At 44.1% G+C, this 21,839-nt stretch overlaps 1 protein-coding gene across 1 annotated transcript in view; it reads right to left on the bottom strand.

Moving 5' to 3' along the window:
* Positions 1-10,462: 10,462 nt before the first annotated feature.
* Positions 10,463-21,839, bottom strand: part of LOC132900045 (potassium voltage-gated channel subfamily KQT member 4) — a 140,193-nt gene continuing 128,816 nt past the window's right edge. Inside the window, exons 11-13 of the mRNA XM_060942076.1 lie at positions 13,147-13,278; positions 11,996-12,134; positions 10,463-10,946 (exon numbers count right to left, since the gene is read on the bottom strand). Coding sequence (XP_060798059.1) covers positions 10,743-10,946; positions 11,996-12,134; positions 13,147-13,278 — 475 coding nt within the window. The 3' untranslated portion in view covers positions 10,463-10,742. The remainder of the gene's footprint in view (positions 10,947-11,995; positions 12,135-13,146; positions 13,279-21,839) is intronic.

Raw genomic sequence — 21,839 nt, 5'->3', positions numbered from 1 at the left:
GGAGTTAAAGGCATTTTTGAGACAAAGTCGGCAAACAGTCTTATTTTGTCAATTTGGGTGTGCTGAATTCAAATCTGCAATATGCCGAGCTCTATCTGACCTCTGTTGACCTCTAGAGGTCATTGAACTTTGGGCCTGTAAACGTCTCAGCTGAACCCAGTTTCTCAGCTTTCTAAGGAATGAAATGTACTAAAATGATTAATGAAGTTAGCAAATGGCCTTGTTTGTTAAATGTTTGGGTGCTGAATTCATTTTTCATTTGTAAAATGATATATGACCTCTGATAACCTCAAGGTCATTAAACTTGGCCTATAGGCCTACGCATTTAACGGCATTTTTAAACTGACTTTACTCCCCCAAAAAGAATATGAACAGATAAAAAACAAATAGAAAGGAACAAATATAACATTATATGCCAGTCCATGTACATGTGACTTACTTTTCACAATGAGAATGCCTAGGCGATCACCTTACATAACATTGCATTACATTTAGCGGTTATTGTTTATACAAAGCTACTGAAAAAAGGACAGATTCAGCAGCATACAAAATGTGGGGGCATCCAGGGTATACAGGTTAATCAGGGTTAGTATATATGAGAGTTTTTTTCTTTGTTGTTTGTTTTTTGTTTTGTTTTGTTTTGTTTTGTTTTAAACGGGGTAAAGCCTTTACAAAAAACAAACAACAAAGAAAAAAACTCTCATATATACTAACCCTGATTAACCTGTATACCCTGGATGCCCCCACATTTTGTATGCTGCTGAATCTGTCCTTTTTTCAGTAGCTTTGTATAAACAATAACCGCTAAATGTAATGCAATGTTATGTAAGGTGATCGCCTAGGCATTCTCATTGTGAAAAGTAAGTCACATGTACATGGACTGGCATATAATGTTGTATTTGTTCCTTTCTATTTGTTTTTTGTCTGTTCATATTCTTTTTGGGGGAGTAAAGTCAGTTTAAAAATGCCGTTAAATGCATAGGCCTATAGGCCAAGTGACCTTGAGGTTATCAGAGGTCATATGTCGTTTTACAAATGAAAAATGAATTCAGCACCCAAACATTTAACAAACAAGGCCATTTGCTAACTTCATTAATCATTTTAGTACATTTCATTCCTTAGAAAGCTGAGAAACTGGGTTCAGCTGAGACGTTTACAGGCCCAAAGTTCAATGACCTCTAGAGGTCAACAGAGGTCAGATAGAGCTCGGCATATTGCAGATTTGAATTCGGCACACCCAAATTGACAAAATAAGACTGTTTGCCGACTTTGTCTCAAAAACGCCTTTGGGTGTCACAATTCTGGATTTTGGTACCAGTCTATTTCTGGACCATCACATTTGTGGGGTCGATTAAATGCTCAAAATGGCCAGAAAAATGTCTTGACTATATTTTCTATTCATTTTACAACTTATGGTGGTAAATAAAAGTGTGACTTTTCATGGAAAACACAAAATTGTCTGGGTGACCCCAAACTTTTGAACGGTGGTGTATACAGTAGTATGTTTCCAGAATAAAGAAAGCACAACTTTATTCATCACACACTCTATTTCCTCTCTGCATTTAACCCATCTGAAGCAGTGAACACACACATACCCCAGCAGTGGGCAGCCATTTAAACAGCACCCAGGGAACAGTTGGGAGTTCGGTGCCTCGCTCAAGGGCCCAAAGCCATCCCATATTAACCTGACCGCATGTCTTTGGACTGTGGGGGAAACCAGAGCACCTGGAGGAAACTCACACAGACACAAGGAAAACATGCAAACTCCACACAGAAAGGCCTTCGCCAGCCGCTGGGTTCGAACCCAGAACCTTCTTGCTGTGAGGTGACCGTGCTAACCTCTACACCACCGTGCCACCCACACCCCACGGAATCGACACAGTGGCATGCAAAAGTTTGGGCACCCTTACTGAAAATGTCTGTTACTCTGAATAGTTAAGTGAGCAGAAGATGAACTGATCACCAAAAGGCATAAAGGTAAAGACGAGACATTTCAGCGTTTTCTGCAAGATTTGTGTATTATTTTTGTTTTGTACAATTGGAGAGTGAAAAAAGAAAAGGAACACCATGTGAAAGTTTGGGCACCCTAATACATTTGAGTTCTCAGGTACAGTAACTTTTACCAAGCTTCCAGACCTTAATTCGCTTATTGAGCTGTGGCTTGTTCAAATTCTTCATTAGATGATGCAGATTTCAAAGTTGTATAAATTCTCTGACTCCTCAGACTTGTCCCTAAAATCAACAGCCATGGGCTCCTCTAAGCAACTCCCTCGCATTCTGAATAATAAAATAATTGATGCTCACAAAGCAGGAGAAGGCTACAAGAACATAGCAAAGTGTTTTCAGGTAGCTGTTTCCTCAGATTGTAATGTTATTAAGAAATGGCAGTTAACAGAAACAGTGGAGATCAAGGTGAGGTCTGGAAGATGAAGAAAACTTTCTGAAAGAACTGCTTGTTGGATTGCTAGAAAGGCAAATTTAAAAAAAAACCCTGTTTGACTGCAAAAGACCTTTAGAAAGATTTAGCAGACCCTGGAGTGGTGGTGCACTGTTCTACTATGCAGCAACACCTGAACAAATATGACCTTCATGGAAGAGTCATCAGAAGAAAACCGTTCCTGTGTCCTAGCCACAAAATTCAGCATCTGAAGTTTGCAAATGAACATCTAAATAAGCCTGATGCATTTTGGAAACAAGTCCTGTGGACTGATGAAATCAAAATAGAACTTTTTGGCCACAATGTGCAAAGGTATGTTTGGAGAAAAAAGGGTGTCAAATTCCCGGAAAAGAACACCTATCCAACTCTGAAGCATGGGTGTGGATTGATCATGCTTTGGGGTTGTGTTGCAGCCAGTGGCACAGGGCACATTTCACTGGTCGAGGGAAGCATGGATTTGAATAAATACCAGCAAACATCACACCATCTGTAAAAAAGTTGAAGTTAAAAAGAGGATGGGTCCTACAATAAGACGATGATCCAAAACACACCTCAAAATCTACAATGGAATACCTCAAGAGGCACAAGCTGAAGGTTTTGCCCTGGCCCTCACAGTCCCCTGACCTAAACATCATTGAAAATCTGTGGATAGATCTCAAAAGAGCAGTGCATGCAAGACAGCCCAAGAAACTTGTAGAACTGGAAATCTTTTGCAAGGACGAATGTGTGAAAATCCCCCAGGTAAGAACTGAAAGATTATTAGCTGGCTACAAAACGTGTTTACAAGCTGTGATACTTGCAAAGGGGATATTACTAGGTACTAACCATGCAGGGTGCCCAAACTTTTGCTTCGGGCCTTTTTCCTTTTTTGTCATTTTGAAAATGTAAAAGATGAAAATAAAAAATTGTTTTTGCTTAAAATATAAAGGGAATGAGTCATCTTTAACTTTATGCCTTTTGGAGATCATTTCATCTTCATCTTGCCTAACTGTTCACAGTAACAGCAATTTTGACCGGGGTGCCCAAACTTTTGCATACCACTATATATGATATGTTTATACTGTATAATCATCCATCCATTATCTGTAGCTGCTTTATCCTGTTCTACAGGGTCGCAGGCAAGTTGGAGCCTATCCCAGCTGACTATGGGCGAGAGGCGGGGTACACCCTGGACAAGTCGGCAGGTCATCGCAGGGCTGATACGTAGACACAAACAACCATTCAAGTCAAGTTTGTTTGTATAGTGCTTTTAACAATAGACATTGTCCCAAAGCAGTTTTACAGAATCTGAATGACCCAAGACATGAGCCAATTTTATCCCTAATCTATCCCCAATGAGCAAGCCTGTGGTGACGGTGGCAAGGAAAAACTCCCTCAGACGACACGAGGAAGAAACCTCGAGAGGAACCAGACTCAAAAGGGAACCCATCCTCACCTGGACAACAACAGGCAACATGACTATAACATTAACAGTTTTAACATGAAGTCAGTTTCGTTGATGTTATAACTCTTCATTAATGGAAACTTGAGTGCAAAACTGTTCATGATAACTGCAGTCCTAAAGTTAGCAAGTCAATTGCAGTCCTCAGCCATAAAAGCATTACTGTAAGTGTCCAGGGCGTCTTCCAAGTGTGACTTTCAACTGTCCATATGGGGCCGCCCTCCACAGGAGCGATGTGATGAGACTCCAACCAGACACAGGGCACCAGGATGGATCAGGCAGGTCCAAGGAACAGAAGAGGTCAGCACCTCAATCTCAGGATTGACATGTAACTCAGAGGGACAGATTTTTATTTTATTTTAATTTTTTTTTTGGGGGGGGGGGGGGGGGGGGGGGCGGGGAGAGAGAGAGAAAACATAGGTTGTTAGGTATGCCCAATGTCACCTGAATAAGCAGGAACAGTATACTGTACATTTTGCGCTGAGTACAAGCAGGGACTCCGGCAAAACTAGCTATGACAGCATAACTAAAAGGGGAGAGCCAGAAGGTAACACAGGCATGAGGGAGCCCCGGGACATAAAGCAGCCAGCCACTACACCATCAACAAACTCGAGTGAGCAAGCGAGTAGGGACTGACAGCATCCAAACATCCCAGTTTACCAAAACACTCTATGTCTGAGGACCCTCCAGATCTACTCCTTTACCTCATAAACACCATTAACAAAAGGCTTGACTAAACAGATATGTTTTCAGCTGAGACTTAAATACTGAAAATGCATTCACACTCACATTCACACCTATGGTTAATTTAGAGCCACCAATTAACCTAACCTGCATGTCTTTGGACTGTGGGGGAAACCGGAGCACCCGGAGGAAACCCACGCAGACACGGGGAGAACATCTCTGTGTGGTGTGGAGGCTGCAGTGCCTTTGACTGGAAGACTGTGAAGAGAGTGGTGAGGACAGCAGAGAAAATCATTGGGACTTCTCTTCCCTCCATTCAAGACATTGCACCAAGGCGCTGCATGTCTTGAGCCAGTAACATCATCAGTGACCACTCACACCCTCACCATGGACTGTTCTCCCCTCTGGCATCTGGAAAGAGGTTCTGCAGCATTCGGTGCAGGACCACCAGGTTCTGTAACAGCTTTTTCCCCCAGGTCACCAGACTGCTGAACTCCAAATCCAATCTCTAAACTTCTATTTATAATTTTTTTTAAACAATTCCTAATTCCACAGGTCACTTTATACTATTGCACTTAATAATATTTTTTGCTACTGTATAATTTAATTTAATACACTTCATATTTAATTCTGTGCTGAGCCAAATTGCAATGAAATTTCATTTGGTGTACACTTGTTGCATACTGAATGACAGTAAAGATTGTCTAACATGCAAACTCCACACAGAAAGGCCCTCACCAGCCACAGGGCTCGAACCCGGGACCTTCTTGCTGTGAGGCAACAGTGGTAACCACTACACCACTGTGCCGTCCCCTATATAATCGTGTTATCCATCAATCCATTATCTCGACCGCTGGAGCACAATCCGGGTTGACTTCGAGTGAGAGGTGGGGTACACCCTGGGCAGGTTACCAGTCTATCACAGGGCTAACACAGAGACCAACAGCCATTCACACTCACATTCACACTTATGGGCAATTTAGAGTAGGCAGTTGAACTAATTCACATGTCTTTGGACTGTGGGAGGAAACCAGAGAACCCAGAGGAAACCCACACAGGCACAGGGAGAGCATGCAAACTCCACACAGAAAGGCCCCCGTCAGTGAGTTTCGAAGCCAGAACCAGCTTGCTGTGAGGTGACAATGCTATATTTATGTTGTACTAACCCTATTTCAATTAAGTTGGTCAGTAAAACTATTGAAAATCTTTGCTTTGTACTTTTGACAATAAAATAAAAGATCGTGTGAATTAATAACTCACAGATTTTTTATTTCATTGCATTTTGGGAAATATCCCAACTTTTCTGGAAACGGGGTTTTAATAATAATAATAATAATAATAATAATAATAATCCATCCATTATCTGTAACTGCTTATCCTGTGCAGGGTCACGGGCAAGCTGGGGCGTATCCCAGCTGACTATGGGTGAGAGGCAGGGTACACCCTGGACAAGTTGCCAGATCATCGCAGGGCTGCTGATAATGATAATAATAATAATGGTATGGTGGGCGGCATGGTGGTGTAGTAGTTAGCGCTGTCGCCTCACAGCAAGAAGGTCTGGGTTCGAGCCCTGCGGCCGACGAGGGCCTTTCTGTGTGGAATTTGCATGTTTTCCCCGTGTCCGCGTGGGTTTCCTCTGGGTGCTCCGGTTTCCCCCACAGTCCAAAGACATGCAGGTTAGGTTAACTGGCGACTCTAAATTGACCGTAGGTATGAATGTGAGTGTGAATGGTTGTCTGTGTCTGTGTCAGCCCTGTGATGACCTGGCGACTTGTCCAGGGTGTACCCTGCCTTTCACCCGTAGTCAGCTGGGATAGGCTCCAGCTTGCCTGCTGTAGAACAGGATTAGCAGCTACAGATAATGGATGGATGGATGGATGGATGGATGGATAATAATAAAGTAGGTGCTACAATTCAGTAGATTAAAATATGAACATAGATTTATGTTAGTTAGTTAGATGCTCCTTTAGCTGCAATGATGTCACCTTGCAACTACCAGTACAGAGGACTCAGACTTCCTGAGAGAAACACAAGTTTTGTTTTTTGTTTTTTCCCGACTGTATATCTAAATGTTTTGTAAAAAGAATTTGACTTCAGTAAATCATTCTTGAACTCATGTGATGCACGTACAATTACTGTCTCCAACAGCTCTGTTGTGGCACAAAACTACAAAAATTACTGACTGAGTTCCATTAATACTACTACTACTAATACTACTACTTATAATGATGATGATGGGGCGGCACGGTGGTGTAGTGGTTAGCACTGTCACCTCACAGCAAGAAGGTCCAGGTTCAAGCCCAGTGGCCAGCGAGAGCCTTTCTGTGCGGAGTTTGCATGTTCTCCCCACGTCCGCGTGGGTTTCCTCCGGGTGCTCCGGTTTCCCCCACAGTCCAAAGACATGCAGGTTAGGCTAACTGGTGACTCTAAATTGACCATGAGTGTGAATGGTTGTTTGTCTCTGTGTCAGCCCTGTGCGACTTGTCCAGGGTGTACCCTGCCTTTCGCCCGTAGTCAGCTGGGATAGGCTCCAGCTTGCCTGCAACCCTGTAGAACAGGATAAAGCGGCTAGAGATAATGAGATGATAATAATAATAATCCTGCTATTTGTTAAACAAAATCTGATTTTATTCATTCTTCTTTTACAATCATACTAGACTGAACATACATATTGTAGAGCAAATGATCTCTCACATTAATAGATAACAATGATGTCCATAGACACAATCAATGAATATAAAAGAAATCGTTAAAGGTAGCTTTTTGGAGCGCAACACAAATCAACAAGAGCAGAAATTAATGATATGGCAAAGAAATGAGTTGAAAACCTAAATGGAAAGGGACAAGAAGAACATTAATTTAAAAGAATCAACAAAGGATTAAACAAACAAAAAAATAAGGTAAAGCAAAAGGCGTGTATGTTGTGAGAGGAAGATAAACTTTTTTTGACAAGAGCATACAATATCTGAACATGTGTAGGTGCAAATATGGTTATGTAGAAAACTCCTTTTTGATTGTGTGTACTCCAGTTCAGTCCATTTCAAATAATTCATTAATGCCATGAGAAGTAGCCCGAAACAATGCTTAGGTCTACCTTTATGTCGTAAACACATCCGTGTGCTCTATTTATGAAGATAAGGCATAGAAGTGCTGTTTCCTCTACTTCTCCTGCCATGCTGTTGTTTGACCAAACTGGCTGCAGCATTTTTAATAAAGCTGGACCCCCCTCCCTACATTACATGCATAGATATTGATATGGAGCTCATGCACAAAGACTAAAGTCTTGGATCAATCAGTTAATTTTGATTGCTTCTGCTAAAAACTGCTTTTATGCTTATATGGGGCAAATTTGGGAGACCATGACAATTCCCAGTGGGTGTACCACAAAAGTAATATGTGACCATTCATATTTTATCCTTTATATGACTTATGCCATTACATGCCTCTTAAAGTAGGGGTAATTAGAGAGCTTTATAAAAAACAAACAATAAAAGTAATAGATGTATAAAAGCATAACAGCAGAACCTTACGTTTTCTCATGATATTCCAGTAGATTGCACCATTTCATTTGGTCTGAATTACATGCAGGATGAAAACAGGTGGCAAGGCACAAAGGAAAGAAGATCTAAGGATGAGAACAGGGTATATAAACCCTCCTCTATGTCTAAATTATAAAAAGAAAGGTATGCTACTTATGCTACTAGTCCTCCAGACATGCCTCCAGAAAAGGCCTCCAGACATGCATTACTATTCATGGAGGAAAATTCATTTCGATTCCTATCTATATATCATTTGTTGATTAATTATTAATTTCTTTGCTGTTTTGCACAGTGGGCTCTTGAGAGACATCTGAGAGAAATAGAAAGCTTTACCCTAATCTGTGCAGCATAGAAAGCGATACAAGCAGTTAAGAAGTTAGCATGGTGTGTAAAAGTACGGTGAGAGAGCCACACCAGACCTGGTTCATTCTTCCCATAATGGGCATGTTTGTTTGGACCATGCAACAAACAGATCGAGAGTTTAGGAAAGAGATTTTTGTCCTTTGTCCAGCTTGTGACTATAATGCTGAACTGCCCATATCGTGAGGTTAAGAGTATGCAGTACATTCAATAGAAGCTCAGCGCCACCTTGTGGCAAAATGGATGCTGCATCAGCTCAAAGCTTAAAGGAAAACTGGGATTTTTTTTTTTTTAACCTGGGCCATATTTTCACATCTCTTTGGGTCCAAATATTTACAAGGGACAAAACAATTGAAATTGGTACAGTGGTACGTTAGAAAGCTGTAATCAGCAACCACAAAACAGCTATTCAATGTAATTCTATGGGGCAAACATGTGTCAAAGTAAACCACTTGTTTTCGCCACTGACAGGCTCATAATGTTATTATTAATGTCTGAGAACATGGAAACAACCTCTACCAAGATACACCTGTATCTGTTTACCTCAATAACTGCAAAGAAACTGTAGAAAATGATTGTTTCTACACTCATTGTTTCACCTTTTTCTTCTTCCGGTCTCTGACGCAGCGGCCCATTCAGGGCCTGTAGTCGATTATCACACGGAGGCTGTTTTCTAATGTTTATAAAATGGAAGTCACATAGAATTTGTAAAGAAGTCTATATCCAGAAATGTATATAGTATGTAAGTAATGCCCGAATATTTAGCTGATCATGACGATATGAATGCGTGTCAGGTAACATGGAAAGGATCCCTTTTGTAAGCATCAGAAAACAGTCACTGTGCGATAATACCTTTGTTAGAATGTAGAAAGGTAAACACAGTGAATGTAGAAAGTCATTTCTATAGTTTCTTTACAGTTATTGAGATAAACAGACACAGGTTGTATCAGTGACTGTTTGCTCGGCGGAAGAGGTCTACATTCCTAGATCATACTTTGTCAATTCAACCTCCTTTGGTACAGACAAATCAAAACCTAACACAGATGTATCTTAGTAGAGATCGTTTCCATGTTATTAGACACTAATAATAACATCATGAGCCTGTCAGTGGTGAAAACAAACAGTTTACAAGTTTGAATTACATTGTATAGCTGTTTTACAGTTGCCGGTTATAGCGTTCTAACTCAATGCTGGACCGATTTCAGTTATTTTTGTTCCTTGTAAATATTTGGAAAATAGGGCCCAGGTTAAAAAATCCCACAGTTTTCCTTTAAAAGTGGAACAGAGACCAAAATCTAAAATTCAAACTCCATTCAGACTTATTTGAAGACCAAAACCCTAATCTCAGAAAAATAGAATTCTTATTGAAGTCTACTGATTTTAACAAAATCAAACAATAAACAGAACTATTCCATGTTAAGAACTCTGTTATCACAGCATTGAGAAATAAAGGCTAAATGAAACGTGCATAAAATGTAATACAAACACTTATTTGTGTGTGTGTTTTTTAAAGAGATGGGAGAGGTGACAGCAAATGAAAACAGTTTTTAGTGGTCAAGTAACAGTGCTCCATCTGCTCTCCTTTGGAAGACTGAAAAGTTACCAGGACGTGTCTTTACGAAGAAAAAAAAAGAGAGAGAAACCTCTCCGCTTTAGTTCATAATATCTTATAAACTTGTTTTCCTTTGAATGAGACACACAGTTTTCATTTAACATGACAAACAATGATGGTTGGTTATCTGCATCTTTTCCCCATGTCTGTGTGGATAGGGTTGAGCAGGTAGAGTGGCCAAAGGCCCAACAGTGGCAACCCAGCAGCACCAGCGCTCAAACCCTCAACCTTCTGTTCAGCAACTAAACACCTTAACCGCTGAGCCACCCTCGCCTGAAAAACCACATAATAATAATAATAATAATAATAATAATAATAGTTTAAAAAATGCAGATAAGCACAAAGGGGGAGAGGTTTTTAAGTGAGGGAGAATAACAAAGGACATGAATATCAAATATGAGGTGTATGTTATGGGACAAATACTGGATTTAGAAACAAGAGGAACAAACATCTAGTACTGATAATGGTGCAGACTCAAGTCATAAAACATTTTAAAGTCATACAGCAGTGTAGAGGTAGGCAACGCCATGTCAGAATGTAATAATGGCTGGAGCATTTGAAAGGCTGTAAGAAGGGTTTTTCAGGATTCGTCATGTGAGACTTGAAGCTCCTGGCTGCGTGTCCTGTGGCTGCAGTACCAACTCATCGTCCTCTTGCTCTCTGCAGAGCTCACTCCATGTGGCCACTATCTGAATGGGAGATGTTAAGTGTGTTGGCAGAGGGGAAGAGCTCTCGCTGATCGGTGGGACTGTGGTAGTCAGAGGTGAGGTCAGGCTCCAGTAAGGAGGACAGTGTGAAATGGGACGAGCCCTTTTTTAGGCACTGAGAATAAACGTTCAGCAGCAGGTCCAGCTTGTTCTCAATGGACTGCACCTGGGAGATCAGAAAAAATCAGTGTTAATGGTAGCTGAACACGGAGCATATGAGTAAATCCATAATAAAGGTCAGACACAGTGGACCTAATGCACAGGATTCAGTCTCAGGAGTTTCCTGAATCTAAGATAAAAATGAAGAATTAAAAGAGTGAGTTCATACAATGGCTTTCAAAAGCTGCTGCCACTGGCATCCACTGTGATGGTGAGAAATGGGAACATACTGAAAGTTGTATTCACAAAGAGATCTGGGACCTATGGACATTATATGGGTGCTGCGGTTTCAGAAATTAAAACAACGGCCAATTTATTAATCTCATCCTGAATAGTGAGATGACCAAAAAAGGCAATAGATTTTTTTGGTATGTGTATACAGGGTGGCACGGTGGTGTAGTGGTTAGCGCTGTCGCCTCACAGCAAGAAGGTCCTGGGTTCAAGCCCAGTGGCCGGCGAGGGCCTTTCTGTGCGGAGTTTGCATGTTCTCCCCGTGTCTGTGTGGGTTTCCTCCGGGTGCTCCGGTTTCCCCCACAGTCCAAAGACATGCAGGTTAGGTTAATTGATGGCTCTAAATTGACTGTGAGTGTGAATGGTTGTTTGTCTATGTGTCAGCCCTGTGATAACCTGGCGACTTGTCCAGGGTGTACCCTGCCTTTCGCCCACAGTCAGCTGGAATAGGCTCCAGCTTGCCTGCGACCCTGTAGGACAGGATAAGCAGCTACAGATAATGGATGGATGGGTATGTGTATACACAGTCTGGGTGGCATGGTGGTGTAGTGGTTAGCACTGTTGCCTCACAGCAAAAAGGTTCTGGGTTCAAGCCCAGTGGTCACTGGGGGCATTTCTGTGTGGAGTTTGCATGTTGTCTGCATGGGTTTGCTCCAGTTTCCCTCAAAGACATGCTAGTCTAACTTGTCCATTGATCAAGCTTGGAGATGGATGGGCTCTGCCAAGTTTAAATGCCCTAGACACACCAATGATAACTGTTAAAATGTCATCAGTGGTGCCCCTACAGCCCTTGCCAACTGTTTTCAGAATGTCTTCATGACCTACCTGTTTTTCCACCTTAACTACACGTCCCATCATGCTCAGCTCGTCCAGTGGATCCAGTTCCGGAGGAGTCTTTTCACCTTTTTCTGTCCTTCCTCTTTTATCAGGCAGAAGAGCACCACGGCCTATAATCTGATCTACCCTTTAGGCAGAAGAATTAGTCAGTGTAGTCTATAATTTCTCTGTCTTTTTTTATTTGATACACAATTTTCAATTTCATTTTTGTGAAATTAGTGTTATTAAAGGTATATGTTCAGATATTAATCCTTAAATGTTCTGTCTTTCTCAACTGTTTATACATACCTTAGGTTGTTCGAAAAATAGCTCTTACAAGTAATACAAATTTTTCTGCAAACAGTTACTAACTTATTAAATACTTAGTGTAGCACAGTGGTGCAGTGGTTCAAACTGTTGCCTCAAAGCAAACAGGTTCTGGGTTTGAACCTCATGGCTGATCGGGGCTTTTCTGTGTGGAGTTTACATGTTCTCCCAGTGCCTGCGTGGGTGCTCCAGTTTCCTCCCACAGTCCGGAGGCATGTGGATTAGGTCAACATTAGGTCTAAATTGCTCATAAGTGTAAATTTGAGTGTGAATGACTATCTGTCTCACTGTATTAGCCTCTCGCCTGAAGGCAGCTGGGATTGGTTCCAGTTTCCCCACAATGGATAAGCAGTATAGCTAATGGATGGATTTTTTTTTTTTTGCTATCTGTGTAATGAAGAATTACAGAATATGTTCATATCTACTTATAGACATATTTTTTCAGGCACCAGACAAAATGGTAAACACACACTATTTGTTTGCTTGTTTGTCTGTTTTTCATTAATTCATTCACGCATTCATTCATACCCACAATTTTAGCAGTTATGCATTGGTAAATTCTCTGAAAGCCAAAAGGTTAAGGATTACTAGCCTTCCTGTTGTCTTCGTTTTCTGTATACACCCCTTGTTAAACACAGTTTCGGGTTATTTTTGACCCGAAGACAACAGGAGGGCTAGAGAGGTAGGGGACCAAATGAGATTAAAAAAAAAGTGTCAGGACATGGGAGACCCAAGGTATGCATTTAAGGATTAATCTCAATATTTTTGTGCAATTTGAAATGGGAATAACCTCAGAAACAAACACTGTTGTTTAAATTCTTATTAAATCTAACCTTATCTGCAAGCTCTTAATTCTGCCCAGCATATCCAGGTGTCCAGCTGAATACTGCTCAATCACATCCTTCACATCATATGGTCGTAGTGTTTCTTTAAACTTGCGCTTGGCAACCAAAAACTTTAGTATTCTGCACATAGAAAGCATAAATAAACACACAAATTATAGACAGTTTCAAAACTCCAAATGTTTTTTTTCTTTGCAATAAATAGAATGTATCCAAAGGCATGATCAAGATTAAAAATAACATGATGGATTACAGAAATAGTCTACAATGTATAGATTCACAATATATGTATTAGTATTTCAGGGTGTGAGAGAGCGTCCCTCCCTCTGATACTGAGACACAAGCTACCACAACATTCAAAATGCAATACATCCATTTTTTTTCTTTGAATATGACTGGCTAAGGGCATCGAGGTGGCACATTGGCAAACAGTGGCATTGCCACCTCACAGCTCCAGGATCCCCAGCTCAGTTTCCTGTCTGTGTGGAGTTTCTGTAGCCCCCCATTTCCATTTCCTTTGGTTCTCCAGTTTCCTCCCATCTTCCAAAAGTGCTAGTAGGTACACTGGATATGGGAAATTGCCCCAGGTGAGAATGATTGTGGGCATGGTGACCTGTGATGGGCTGCATACCATTCAGGGTATAATCCTGACTTGCACCTGGTGTTCTCTCCCTGACATATGGTTCAGCTTTGCAATGGAACCTGAACAAGGTTTTTTATATATATATAACTGACTACTGACTACGACGCAGGAGATCGGGGTTCGAATCCCGGTCGGGGCAAAAACATCATCCAGTAAGGGTCCTTAGGCAAGACCCCTCATGATATATCGGCCTACCTCAGGAATGAGTGAAGACATAACTGATAGAGTCATACCGGCTCAGACGTCGCCCGGGTCAACAAGGTCTGCGTCAGTTGCTAGGGAACCAGGGCAAACTGATGAGAAATGGGCTACTGGAACAAGACATCGATGGACGAGGACAGAAAATACGGAGTTGCTGGAATGCTACTATACAAGCAGTCCCAGAGAGAGGGGATACATGCAGCGAATGTGGGACCATTGGATACTTCGAAACCCACAATCAAGGCTAACAAAGAAACAGCTATTAGCCCAGTGTTCCAACATCCGTAATCGAAATCTACTATCACAACTAGAGATTAATGAAATACAACAACGATGCTACGGCAAGGGGGAGCCAGGAAGACAGGTCAGCAGGGAGATGTCATCATCCCCACAACCAGAGATTGGGTACCAAGCCCCAACACCTAACAGCCTCAACACAAGAGCTGCTGACCTGAGAAGGAAGATCGTGACCCAACTGGAAACCTGGAGCCCCCGACGAATACCGAAGCTGAGTTGCCAAGTACCTTCAGAAGATCTACTAGTAGATGTGAATGCTGCTCTGAAGACAATCTCCACAAGAACCATCACTGAGACCAACAAGCTGATACACAGTACAGCAACAGTAATCATGGAGATGCTCGGACACAAGGTGGGCTCGGGACATAACAAACAGTATCCACCATGGAAGAGACGATTAGAGGCCAAGATAAAGGCAGCATGGAGAGAAGTTAGCCAGCTAGCTGAACTACAGAAAGGGAACATGGTGAATAAAGGGGCACCCAGGAAGTACAACTCACTCTCCATACCAGAGGCACTCGAAACTGCCAAACAGCGACTAACAGCTCTGGCCACCCGGTTGAAGAGATACACCAAGGAGGGAGAGGCCAGGAGAATAAACAAGCTGTTCTCCACTGAACCAGCCAAGGTGTACTCTCAGTGGCAGGGGAACAACAACCGGTCAGACCCACCAAGAGCTGAGGTGGAAAAATACTGGAAAGACATATGGGAAAGAACGGCATCACACAACACCGATGCCCAATGGTTAGTGGACCTAAGAGCTGACCACAGCAACCTCCCAGAACAAGAACCAGTAACCATCTCAATGGCAGACATCCAAGAAAGAGTGTCAAAGATGAAGAGCTGGACAGCACCAGGCCCCGATATGATCCATACGTACTGGCTGAAGAAGCTAACTGCACTCCATGAACGCCTAGCAGCACAGATGAACCAGCTGCTGAGGGATGGAACCCACCCAGAATGGCTAACCCAAGGCAGGACAGTCCTAATCATGAAGGACCCCCAGAAGGGACCCATCCCATCCAATTACCGGCCAATTACCTGTCTCTGCACAACATGGAAGGCCCTGTCAGGCATCATTGCGGCAAAAATGAGTAAGCATGTGGCTCAATACATGAGCGAGGCACAGAAAGGGATTGGCAGAGGAGCCAAGCACCAGCTACTGGTTGATAGAACAGTCGCCCGAGACTGTAAGAAGAGACAGACCAACCTGTGCACTGCCTGGATTGACTACAAGAAAGCCTATGACTCAATGCTACACACATGGATACTGGAATGTCTGGAACTGTATAAGATCAACAGGAACCTAAGGACCTTCATCCAGAACTCAATGGAAATGTGGAAGACAACCCTAGAGGCCAACTCAAAACCCATTGCCCAAGTCAACATCAAGTGCGGCATATACCAAGGAGATGCGCTATCACCACTGCTGTTCTGCATAGGCCTGAACCCCCTCAGTCAGATCATCACGAAGAGCGGCTACGGGTACCGATTCCGTAGTGGGGCAACAATCAGCCACCTGCTCTACATGGATGACATCAAGCTGTATGCCAGGAACGAGCGAGAAATAGACTCGCTGATCCACACCACCCGGATCTACAGCGATGACATAGGGATGTCATTCGGATTGGACAAGTGTGGCCGGATGGTCTCAAAGAGAGGCAAGATGATCCAGACTGAGGGGATTGACCTACCAGAGGGCAACATAGGTGATATCCAAGACAGCTACAAGTACCTTGGCATCCCACAGGCTAATGGAAACCATGAAGAAGCCACAAGGAAGTCAACCACAGCCAAATACCTCCAGAGAGTAAGGCAGGTCCTGAAAAGTCAGCTGAATGGTAAGAACAAGGTCCGAGCCATCAACATGTATGCACTACCAGTCATCAGATACCCCGCTGGCATCATAAACTGGCCAAAGGAGGAGACAGAAGCCACAGATATCAAGACTAGAAAGCTCCTCACCATGCATGGAGGGTTCCACCCCAAGTCCAGCACCCTGAGACTATACACTAAGCGGAAAGAGGGAGGCCGAGGGCTAGTGAGCATCAAGACCACGGTCCAGGATGAAACATCGAAAATCCGAGAATACATCAGAAAGATGGCCCCAAAGGATGAACTGCTAAGTGAATGTCTCAGGCAGCAGAACCCTGATGAGAGTGCAGAGGAGGAGGAGGAACAGACAACCTGGAGAGACAAACCCCTACATGGTATGTACCACCGTCAGATAGAGGAAGTGGCTGATATCAAGAAATCCTACCAGTGGCTGGATAATGCAGGACTGACAGACAGCACAGAGGCACTAATCATGGCAGCACAAGAACAGGCCATAAGCACAAGAGCCATAGAGGCCAGGATCTACCAGAGTAGATCAGACCCAAGATGCAGACTGTGCAAAGAAGCCCCTGAAACAGTCCAGCACATAGTAGCAGGGTGTAAGATGCTAGCTGGATCAGCGTACATGGAGAGGCACAACCAAGTGGCTGGGATAGTATACAGGAACATCTGCAACCAGTATGGAATAGAAGTACCCAAGTCCCAATGGGCCATACCACAGAAGGTGGCTGAGAACAACAGGGCCAAGGTTCTGTGGGACTTCAGCTTCCAGACTGACAAACAGATCCTGGCTAACCAACCGGACATAGTGGTGATGGACAAAGAGCAGAAGAGGGTGGTGGTGATAGATGTGGCGATCCCAGCTGACGCCAACATCAGGAAGAAGGAACATGAGAAACTTGAGAAGTATCAAGGGTTGAAAGAGCAGCTGGAACGGATGTGGAAGGTCAAGGGTTGCGTGGTCCCCGTGGTAGTGGGGGCACTTGGGGCAGTAACCCCCAAACTGGGAGAGTGGCTCCAGCAAATCCCAGGAACAACATCTGAAGCCTCAGTCCAGAAGAGCGCAGTCCTAGGAACATCGAAGATACTGCGCAGAACCCTCAAACTCCCAGGCCTCTGGTAGAGGACCCGAGCTTGAGGATGACATGGATACCCCCCCCCCCCCCGGGGGTGAGAAGGAGATTTTTTTTTTATATATATATTAGTGCTGTCAAAAATGTCGCGTTATTAACGCGTTAACTTGACTCAATTTTAACGGCGATAATTTTTTTATCGCGAGATTAACGCTCCGTGACATGATGTAGGTTTTTCATAAGCTTTTGAAACTGCCAGGAACTTGGAACAGAGACTTTGCTTAGAAAACCGATAGCAGCTAGACTGTAATGCCACGCCCCACACAGCCAGAGTCCTCTGCCCTCCCCCGAAAGAACCAGCGCGGGCAGGGCGCGCTAGTAAAGATGGGATTTATGGCTCTTTGATGGGATCCGCATCTTTGTGATCCGTTCTTTGAAAAGAGCCGTTCAAAAGACTGGCTCATTTGGCTCTTTTTAAATATTTATTCAGTTTTAAGAAGACAGCGTCTAAAGAAGCCAGATCCCTCTGAACTGTAAACTCAATGCTATCCCAGAAATCCTTCCTGTAATATGCAAATTTGGCCACCTCTGATTGGACAGCGCGACGCATCAACAGGCAGAAAGTGTAAAAGTACAAAATGTGTTAAGTGAGCTGAAACAGTAAAGATCAGATTCAATGCAATATTTATCAACGAACAACTTAAACTTAATATAATAGTGTACTTTATATTATAATCAAGCATGTCAAGCCTACCATCACTGTGTAACCTGTCTCTCTGATTAGAGTTGTAGACTAACTCAAACAGTAGATCATTTCACTCATGGTTCTCTTGCTAGCCCCGCGCCGGTGCTCGACTTAGGTTTCACGTTGCAGTGGCTGTGTCAAGACGTGCTATGCTTTGCAATAAAAAAAAAACATTGTACAAAGCAAGCCCATTCACTTTTTTATGCTGATAAGAGAATTACAATGTTTTTTTATGTGACAAAAATTTGCGATTAAATTGCGATTAATCGCGAGTTAACTATGACTGTCGCGACATTAATCGCGATTAAATATTTTAATCGCTTGACAGCACTAATATATATATATATATAACCTCACACACACATACATACAGATACACACACACACACACACACACACACACACACATATATATATATATATATATATATATATATATATATATATATACACACAGAGTGCCGTCCACAATTATTGGCACCCCTCATTAAGATATGTTCTGAGGCTTCTAATAAATTTTTTTTTAAATAATATAGGACAACAATGCAAAGAAAGAGAAAAATCCAACCTTTAATTCAAGTGTCAAGTGCATTTATTCCCACATTAAGAAATAATTATTTTACATGAAATCATGTGTGCCACAATTATTGGCACCACTGATGTTAATACTTTGTACAACTCCCTTTTGCCAACAAGACAGCACTTAATATTCTCCTATAACATTTCACAAGATGGGAGAATACAGAGAGAGGGATATTCTCTTTGCACAATCTCTCTAAATCATCCAGAGTCCTGGGTCCTCTCCTATGCACTCTCCTCTTCAGCTCACCCCACAGGTTTTCAATTGGGTTGAGGTCTGGGGACTGAGATGGCCATGGGAGGAGCTTGATTTTGTGTCTGGTGAACCATTTTTGTGTAGATTTGGTCACATGTTTAGGGTCATTATCTTGCTGAAAGACCCAGTGACAATCCATCTTCAGCTTTCCGGCAGAGGCCACCAGATTTTGATTTAAAACGTCCTGGTATTTCAAAGAGTTCATGATGCCATGCACCCTAACAAGGTTCCCAGGGCCTTTGGAAGAGAAACAGGCCCACAGCATCACCGATCCTCCCCCATACTTCACAGTGGGCATGAGGTGCTTTTCCGCATACTCATCTTTTGTGATGTATTAGAGTGTTTGTTGCCAAAAAGCTCTATCTTGGTCTCATCTGACCAAAGCACACAGTCCCAGAATGCTTAGCGAACTCCAGACGTTTACGTTAGGGTTTTGCTGGGATTCGAACCTGGTTCGTTGGTGTGATGATCCAGCAAACCCCCACTAGGCCACCAGGGGGATGACTCAAATGCAGAGGCGTGAGGTGGAAGTAGAAAAAGTATCAAAAGGTTTATTTATACAATGTACACTATATACAATCCAGGGCAAAACAAAAAAAACAAACAAACAAAAAAAGAGTATAATCCAAAAGTTCAAAAAGAAAAAGGCAAAAATGCAAAAGCTCAGAAGATCCACAAAACACAGTCACTACTAAATCCAAAAGAAAAGCAAAGTGCAAAACAAAGAACACGGTATAGAGGAAACTGGAGATAAACATAACAGCACAAAGACTCCGTGACAAGAGGACTGAACTCAGGGGTATAAATACACAAACTAATTAAGGACACAGGTGAAGATAATCAGGACAAACAGGCAATTAACAAAAACACAAAACACAGGAACAGTGGCGGCCTCTAGAGGCCAAAATAAACATGACACGAAAAGGAAATAACAGCGGCCTCTAGAGGCCAAAACAGTCCAAGTCCTAACAGGACCCCCCCCTCTAGGAGCGTCTCCTGACGTTCCCAGGGCGATCCGGATGGGCCGAATGGAAGTCCCGATACAGTTCTTTATCTAGGACATCCCGAGCAGGAACCCAGCAGCGCTCCTCAGGACCATAGCCCTCCCAGTCCACCAGGTATTGCAACCCGCCGCAGACCCGGCGGGAGTCAAGCAGGCGATGCACAGTGAACACAGTCTGCCCCTGGAAGATGCGGGGGGGTGGGGGGTTCCTAGGGGCAGGGGCATACGTAGACGTCAGTACGGGCCGCAACAGGGAAACATGGAAAGTGGGGTTGATCCTCAGAGTCCGGGGCAACTGGAGCCGGTAGGAGACAGGGTTCACCCTGCGCACCACCTTGAAGGGGCCAATGTAGCGAGGAGCAAGCTTGCGGTTCTCCACCCGCAGCGGAAGGTCCTTAGTGGACAGCCAAACCCGCTGCCCAGGGCGGAAAGCGTGTGCAGGTCTTCTATGGCGGTTGGCCTGAGTCTGGTTGGTTCTGGAGGTCTGTATGAGGGTCTTCCTGACCTTGCTCCAGGTCTTGCGACACCGTCTCACATATTGGTTGACCGAGGGCACCCCCGCGTCCTCCTCCTGGTCCGGGAACAGAGGTGGCTGGAACCCGAATTGGCACTGGAATGGCGACAGCTTGGTGGCCGATGACTGCAGGGTGTTGTGGGCGTACTCTGCCCATGGCAGCCAGGTGCTCCACGATGTCGGGTTATCCATAGCCAGGCCTCGCAGGGTGGTTTCCAGGTCCTGGTTGAGCCTCTCCGTCTGACCATTGGACTGTGGGTGAAACCCAGAGGAGAGGCTGGCAGTGGCTCCGATGACCTTGCAGAACCCATGCCACACTCGGGAGGAGAACTGGGGCCCTCGTTCTGAGACGATGTCCTGTGGAAGACCAAAGACTCGGAAGACATGATTGAACATAAGTTTAGCTGTTTCAAGAGCAGAGGGGAGATTGCACAGTGGTATGAAGCGGCAGGCCTTGGAGAATCTGTCAACTATGACCAAAATGACCGTGTTACCTTGTGACTCAGGGAGACCTGTGATGAAGTCGACTGCCACGTGAGACCAGGGACGCCAGGGAATGGTCAGAGGATGCAGGAGACCCTGGGGATGCTGTCGTGGGTTCTTGGTTCTGGTGCAAACCTCACAGGACAGGACAAATGACCTTACTTCCTTCTCCATGTTAGGCCACCAGAAGCGTCTTTTCAGGAAGTCCAGGGTCCTCCGAGCTCCCGGGTGGGCGGTGAGAGGGGAAGAGTGACCCCACTGGAGAACCTTGGCCCGGGCTTGATGTGGGACATACAAGAGGCCTGGTGGCCCCGTCCCCGGACCGGGGTCCTGGCATTGGGCTCGTCGAACAGCCTCCTCAATACCCCAGCGGACAGGGGCCACAATCCGGGACACCGGGATAATAGGCCCAACTTCATTCTCCCTGTTAGTGGCAGAGAACAGCCTGGACAGTGCGTCAGGTTTGGTGTTCTTGGAGCCGGGGTGGTACGAGAGGGTGAAGTCAAACCGACTGAAAAACAGGGCCCACCTAGCCTGTCGAGGGTTCAGTCTCTTGGCTTGCTGGAGGTACTCCAGGTTCTTGTGGTCAGTCCAAACCAGGAATGGATGTTGCGCTCCCTCCAGCCAGTGCCTCCACTCCTCAAGGGCCAGTTTGACCGCTAGCAGTTCTCGATCCCCCACATCGTACCGGGACTCCGCAGGACTCAGGCAGTGGGAGAAGTAAGCGCAGGGGTGCAGCTTTCCTTCTGAACGTTGAGAGAGCACCGCGCCGACACCACTGTCCGAGGCGTCCACCTCCACGATGAATGGTTGGGAGGTGTCTGGGAGGACCAGAATGGGTGCCGTGCAGAAGCGGTCCTTGAGGTCTTTGAATGCCTTTTCTGCCTGAGGAGACCAGACATAAGATCCACCTGTCCTTTTGGTGAGGTCTGACATGGGTGCTGCCACAGAACTGAAGTTCCTGATGAACTTGCGGTAGAAGTTAGCGAATCCTAAGAACCGCTGAACCTCCTTAACGGACTTGGGAGTAGGCCAATCCCGGACGGCCAGGGTC

Source organism: Neoarius graeffei, chromosome 16 (genome assembly GCF_027579695.1).
Source record: "Neoarius graeffei isolate fNeoGra1 chromosome 16, fNeoGra1.pri, whole genome shotgun sequence".
In the NCBI taxonomy this organism is placed as follows: Eukaryota; Metazoa; Chordata; class Actinopteri; order Siluriformes; family Ariidae; genus Neoarius; species Neoarius graeffei.
This window is presented reverse-complemented; position numbering and strand designations above follow the sequence as displayed.